Source organism: Sinocyclocheilus rhinocerous, unplaced genomic scaffold, assembly GCF_001515625.1.
Source record: "Sinocyclocheilus rhinocerous isolate Xijiao unplaced genomic scaffold, SAMN03320098_v1.1 scaffold1111, whole genome shotgun sequence".
NCBI classification, from domain to species: Eukaryota; Metazoa; Chordata; class Actinopteri; order Cypriniformes; family Cyprinidae; genus Sinocyclocheilus; species Sinocyclocheilus rhinocerous.
This window is the reverse complement of record NW_015655406.1, coordinates 1,193,212-1,200,531: the sequence shown is the minus strand read 5'-3', so window position 1 is coordinate 1,200,531 and position 7,320 is coordinate 1,193,212. Positions and strand designations below refer to the sequence as shown.

General features: G+C 34.2%; 1 protein-coding gene across 3 annotated transcripts in view; it reads right to left on the bottom strand.

Annotated features, from left to right (window-relative positions):
• Window positions 1–4,907: 4,907 nt before the first annotated feature.
• Window positions 4,908–7,320, bottom strand: part of LOC107718210 (probable cation-transporting ATPase 13A3) — a 40,365-nt gene continuing 37,952 nt past the window's right edge. For all 3 annotated transcript variants that reach the window (XM_016525192.1, XM_016525191.1, XM_016525193.1), the window contains exon 33: window positions 4,908–6,172. In XM_016525192.1, the coding sequence (XP_016380678.1) occupies window positions 5,972–6,172 (201 nt within the window). In that variant the 3' untranslated portion in view covers window positions 4,908–5,971. The remainder of the gene's footprint in view (window positions 6,173–7,320) is intronic.

The following is a 7,320-nucleotide window of genomic DNA, read 5'->3' as shown; positions in this document are numbered from 1 at the left end:
CATAGAGGAGAAACAATAATGTACAGTATGTGGAAAATAATGTGTTTTTTTTACTTTAAACCGCATAAACACATTTCATTACACCAAATACACAAAATAATGTTCTTTTTAGCAGCATCATATGACCCCTTTAACATTTGCTCTGTCCTACGTCCATGACACCGATGCTCTCCGATTGACTTTGCCCTATCAGTGCGGCTCCCATGAAAAAAATAGTGAAGACCACTGGTTTATAATGTGATTGTTATGGATTTTTTTTTTAATCAAGCCATTTAGACTAGGGCTGTTTGAGTTGCAGTTAATAAATAAAACTAAAACAATTTTTGTTACTTGAAATAAAATAAACATTAACTGGGGGGGGGGCTTCTCTTGTATTCAAAGTGTACTTGCATTTAGTTTTTTTCGTATTAGCTTCTACACTAATGGCAGGTAAATATTTACTTGTCCGTATGGTCTTACTCTCTTAAAATTCAACAAAATCAGCCAATGGCAGTGAGTTGCACGACGGTTAGTTGGGTTTATCACAACGGGGTCATGTGTTGTTAACAGAGAAGCTAATGCTGAAAATAAATAAAACTGCAAATACATTTTGAAAATGAGATGAACCATAAAGCTACAAGCACATTATCAAAACGAAGAACATTTTGACCAAGACTGCATTACTTGGTCAGAAGTAACTGAACATCACATTAAATACTCCACAAGTACATTTAGCTGTGGTGTTTGGGTATCCACTATCTGGCAGCTTTAAAAGTCACTTAAATGAATAATCAAACCCTCCAAGTCACTGAATTTTACTGAGAGTGGTCATTTGTGGATCATAACAAGCCTGGTCGTTATATAAGAGCAGACATTTGCAGTCGCATATGTTCCTGTTGGACCAGCATCCTCAAACAAAACATCAGCTGGAGCCCGACCAGAACGCTAAACAAATCGACCTAAAAACTAAACAAATCGATATTTCAGAGACAGAGCTTGAGGCCAAAGAGTGTCGTATTTTTAATGGGGGCTTAAGTCGGGTTAATGTATAAATTTATGGGCAAACACAAGAAAAAACAAACAAAAAAAACATGCTGTGACACATAAGCACTACTGACGCAGGAAAGAGTTCACAGAAATGCGGCGCTTAAACAAACTGACCTTGACAATTGCTCGGGTCACATGATGTGCTTGTCTTTTGAACCCTGGCATAAGCGTTAAAGAAACCAAAACACATTAAGAGTCGGACATACAGGTATTTCTGTAGAGCTCAGAGGTAGCCACCATTTGAGAGCCAGCAGCAGTGTTGCCAACTAATTTTCAGGGGAAGTTGCTAAAGGAAGGTTGATTTGTTGCTAAAAGTTGCTAAATGACGCAATGTCATTGCGCGGTGACGTCATTGCGTTATCACGATGCAAAATTGTGTCACTGCATCAAATCTCAGCAAAACAAAAAAATTTTTTATATGTTAATTTAGATGTGTTTATAAAGTCATATAAATGCATAATATAATATTAAAATATAAATAACTAATTTTAAATACAACATTGAATTATTTAACACTTTATTTTTTTAACAATTACAATTTAAGTTTATTTTTATTAGCTAGTAAATTAGTAAAACTACTCATTCTGAACAGTTATAGTTTTAAGCAGTGTATTAGTAGTTCGTATGCTACACTCTAAGAAAAGTCTGTAAAAATAGGGCAAAATCAATTAATATGAAGGAATTTTCCGTAATTATAATTCACACGTTTTGTTTTACCTACATTTTTAATTACGCATTGCATTTTGTGTTTTCGGGTTACAGGGTTACAATGGATAATGTCCTGGAAAATTACTACATTTTTCTAGATATTTTTCTTACCGTGCACTAACTGATCAACAAACTCAAGTACAAGCTACTAACAAGGTGTATCATAAATGAACAATTATTCAATTATTATTATTATTATTAAATTAAACAATTGCTAATAGCAGCCAACTTAATTCATGTGAATTGTGTACTGCTAGGCACCTTTGGTTTCCTCTTTTTGTGTAATTTAGATGGAAAATGTGTGCCTTTTTTAATCGTTTGAGTCACTTATCAAAAGTTGCTAAATGTTGCCAAATAAACTTTAAAAAATAGCTAAATTTGTTGCTAGGTGCTTTTGGAAGAAAGTTGCTAGGGTAGTCTGAAAAGTTCCTAAATCTAGCAACAAAATTGCTAAGTTGGCAACACTGGCCAGCAGGTGAAGATCCCAGTGGAAGATCCTGGTATAGGTGATATCATGAAAGGACTGCTCACCCTCACTGAAAATGTAATGGGTCTATTTTCTCCATGGTCGGTTTTTTTCTAGAATTTTCCTGTGCTACACTTCTCTCCCTTCACACTACTACTGCTGCTGTCTGTCTGTCTGCTATCACAGCTACTGGAAACCAAAAGAAATGAATGTCAAGTTAAGTCATTCAGAAATAAAAAAAACAACCAAAAAGCAAAACACAGAACCTCTCAATGCAGGAGTCACACTAGATAACTAAATGTTAGTTTCCGTTTTAGATTTTGCTCATTTATTACACAAATTAACGGTGCTATTCTAGTAAGTGTTTGACTTTTGATTACAATATAAGTCAACGGTTACATTCTTTTTTTTGAACGAAATTAATATTTTATTCAGAAAGGATGCATTAAATTGATCATAAATGACCGAAAATACATTTGTTACAAAAGGAAAAAAAAGCTAAAAAAAAATGCTTTTTTTTATCTTTCTATTCATCAAAACAGAACAGCATCAAATAAAATATCAAGGAATAATAGGAAATAAAAAGAAAACACAAGTATGATTGCCCTTGTATTGAAAATGACAATAAATGACTACTTAAAATGTCAATCAAAAGTCAAACACACTGCTTATTCGCATGAAGTACATGCAACACACAAATTTGTCTTGTTTCATTACTTTTTTTTTTTTTTTTTTTTTTACCATGTCCTAACTAGGGTACAGCAGGTAATGTTTACAATATGCCTAGTATTTTGGATGTTATTTAGCCCCACACACTTTGAAAAAAAAAAAAAAAAAAAAGTCCGCTAAAGAACAGGAAAGTTTCTCAGATCCCATTTTCGCAATGAACAAAAATCTGTTTTTGACATTTATTACAGAGAACTAAATAGGGAAGGAAAAAAAAAAACTTACAATATTTATCAAAGCAAATAAAATAAATATAAATAAAACAGATGTATATATATATATATATAAAAAAAAACAAGTGACATTTTACATCTCTCAAAAATAAAAAGTGGTGGGATTTAGAATATCTACCGAACATCACCAAGAATACTGATTTACCACATGATTTTTCCATATTTATTTAGCATTAATCATTACAAATACACACATTTCCCTGAGGAAATTAACCACTCCAGCTTTAAAAGAACCAGTGGCTGAACTTTTGCTCATGATTGATAAACCGTTCTCACATGAAAATGAATACAACATATGGTACAAGATGAACAAGCATAAGTAAGGAGTAACAATGTGAACTGAATTACCTCCAAGTAATCAAACACTCTTATTCCTATGCGTTCGTATCCTATAGAACTGCAGATATGACATACAAGTGACGTGAACATGGCCCCCGTTTTGGAAAAATCACTTTTCAGCACATATATGATTGCCATGGAACATAAAGAGTGACGTGACGGATATTTCAGTGTGCATTTGAAAGTGTGAAAGTGAACAAAACCAATAAAACTGTGCATAAGGTGTAGATTTGTTATTGTGACAGAGGATTTAATGATGTTCTCCAAGGCCTAGCAGCAACCTACTGCCTCCTAGAGGAAGAGAAACTGACTGCCACACCACACAGTTCAGATCAAGACAAATGAATCAATTGAAATAAAAAAAAAAGCAAAAAATTATAACAAAATCAGCATTAATTAAAAAAAGAAAATAATTTAACATTCCCCAATACCAAAAGCATTGCATTCACATTTGTTAATGACATATTTATATATAAAAAAAAAAAAAGATTGTGTTTGTTTATCCATCCGGGCTCAGTAGATGGTGCGAGCAGATGCTTTGAGGTGGTAGTTAATAAAACTTTATATAATAAAAATTTAATTGATCGTGTCACCCAGGTCAATAAGAGCAAGGTGAGTTTTTTTGTTGCCTCATTCAAGGAATGCCCAGCAAACACGTTTATGATATAAACAAACATACTGATACAATATCGGACAAATACCGTTGAAAAGAACACATTGCAATTATTTCAGATTCTCAATACCATTTCAAAAATCAAACAGTACCAAAGTATTGCAGAAATGGAGCAATAAAAAGACAGACAGATTCAGCCCTTTTTCAGATTAAACTGAAGAATTAAAAATGCCCCATACAGCAAAATAAATCAACATGAATTTGAAGACCAAACAATAAATAAATGCAAACATGGAAGAAAATCTGTGATCAGATTGTAAGATTTACTGTATGAACTTCAACTTCATGGAGTCCTTTTTAAAAATTTGCACATTCCTTTGCTTTCAAAGAACATTTTAAGGTTAATGTAGAACGTATCTTTAATATGTTTACAAATTTTATTATCTTACATATTCATTAAATGAAGTGCAGTCCAGTAGACATGCAATTGGTACTTTTTTTTTAAAAAATAGTAAAATTTTACTATTAAATAATTTTCCATTTGCGACTTTTTGTATGTTAAAATCCATCAAAAAAAAAAAAAAATAAATAAAAGAACACCGACCTCAGTGAAATGACTGACCAAAAAAGCACTATCAATGTCTTGGATTTTTTTGCAGAGCGACAATACAAACTATCAGGTAAAAAAAAACTAAGGTGATCACCTGATATTGCTTAGTGGTTCATTTCAGGAACAACACGTGTATATATAAACAAAACAAAAACAAACGAACAAACATGTTATTCCTTCAAAAACCAAACAAATACATAAACCAAAAAAACATACAGACAAAAACCAGCAAGTTGAGGATAGTTGAACTGGACTGCATAAATTATGCAAATAAATCACATCTGGAAACATGGAAGGGACCGACCATCTGCAACATTTTGAAAAACAGTTTGTTTTTAGGATTAAAAAAAGTAGCTTTTTTTCCTAGATTAGCAGCAAAACCGTTAACAAGTCATGCACAAGTAATACTGTTAACTGGCCAATTTTGAGTGATTTCATTGGCAGTCTGATTTGATTTGGATTGCAAAATTTCCCCACCTCACACAAAGACTCCAGGTTAAAGGTCTATCATTTGTACTTTTTCCTAACGAATGTGCCCGAAATTTCTCAATGAGCAATCAATGCACCTGAGCCCCTTCCAGCCGATTCCCAGTGCAATTCCCACAAATGTGTCATTGCAAAAATTTCATTTTTTTTGAATAAACAGGACTTGACAGTTTTCAGACACTGTTTTCAATGGAGGAAAAAAAAAAAAACGGTACAAAGTTTCAAGATGGACCAAAATCAAAACCCATCGCCAGATACTGCGCCAGGAGTAGTGAACAAAACACAAACCACTTTCACAATGTTTGGCCTTCCACAACTAAATTCCCACCTCGATTCTTCCATGGGAAGAGATATGAAAAGTAGAGATCAGGTCTAATTATATATATACGCCGATATATTTGTAAAAACGAGCTGGCTGTAAATTAAGCTGAATCTTGGATTCTGTGAGCCACTAGAGTTTGGTTTGGTTTGTTCCGCAAGCAGCGATGGTTTCCAAAGTGTAGCATGCAGCCTCTGCCGCAAAACCTGTAGAGATGATTCAATACTACATTAACAGGACGACGCTTGAAATCCAGTGAAGAGCCTCCGTGATATCCGTAGGAGAGCCACAGGACCGTAAAATCATGGAGAAGGTGATCTAAAGAGCCACATTTGGTTAACGAGTTCATATCTGTTTTAACAAATTCATTAATTTGACAGTTTCAATTGTTTATAGGAATCCCTGGTGATTTGAACGTACAATACGGAGTGTGTTGGTGGAAATGCTAGGAAATGGCCTCAATCTGGTAAGAGCAGTCGTCCAGATGAGGGGTAGGTTTGGCTTCAGTAGTGCTCTTAGGTTTGGGAGGCCAGTCGGGATCCACGCTCAGCTCTTGGGCCAGGTGCATGTACCGAGCCTTGGGCACTTTTTTCTGCCGGCAGCAGAGCCAGGAGAGGCATTTAGTTCCAAACAGGTCTATTCCTCCCTATAGACACACGCACACACACACACACACACACACAGGCCAGGGGGGAACACAGGGGGAAGCGGAGAGGAAAAGATAAGTCATCTGTTTTTATAATTTCCTTCAAAAGGACAGAATTCAAATCTGCAATGGAAACACTAAACTATAACAAAATAAAATGATATATATTCATCTGGAGAAACGGATTTGGTTTGTCTGTACAGTATGCCATGCCTCTGAGCACATGCAAGGATAATGACTCTTTATGCTTATTCAAATTAATACCAAATTTCAATGAAATATAGATGCTTGCTTTAGCTACTTTTTAAGCTCAAATGGCATTAAAAAGAATGTTCCGGGTTCAGATCCATAGCGTGCTGTCAGTTGCCACAAAAAATTATTTATTTTGACTTGTCTTGAGTTTTTAAAAACAAGCAAAAGTTGTGTATAAAGTAATGCGCTTACAATGCAAGTATATGGGGTAGGACACTGCATTGAGATGTTAAAAAACGTATGACGTAATGACGTATGTATTATAAGTGTTAAAATGGACCTAGTGTGACAAAACCACTAATATACCAAATGCACAGTTATATCCATATTTTGACCCTCTAATTCCACACAATGTGTGCACATCTTCTTCCAGGAATCAAATTGGTAAAGTATGAACAGAAGTTCATTCACCTGTTGGCATATTTTGGAATTGAAGCATTAATATAAGTGCTTCAACAAAATTGAGCATTGCTTTTCATTTTGTAAACCCTTCTGGAGTTCCTGCTCCATGGGCTTCCATTGTAACTGCATTCCTGTAAACAACTTATGCTTGTTTTCACAACCTTATCAAAATTGTTTTTGGTGGTAATCAAAGGCAGGCCACAGATACTGTCAATAGAGCTCGTTTTAAACCCGGAACATTCCTTTAAAGGAATATTCCAGGTTATTTGCAATTTAAGGTCTATTTTAACTTAATGGCAAGCTCAAAAAGGTAAACCAAGTTACTTTCTCAGTATCAGTGATGTTATTGTTTACTAAAACTATTAAAAATCATTTTATAAAATTGTTAAATAAATAAAAAAAATATAAAGGGGTCATATGATGCGATTTCAAGTTTCATTATTTTGTGTATTTGGTGTAACACTAAAGTCTCAAATCCAAAGAGATATTCTTTA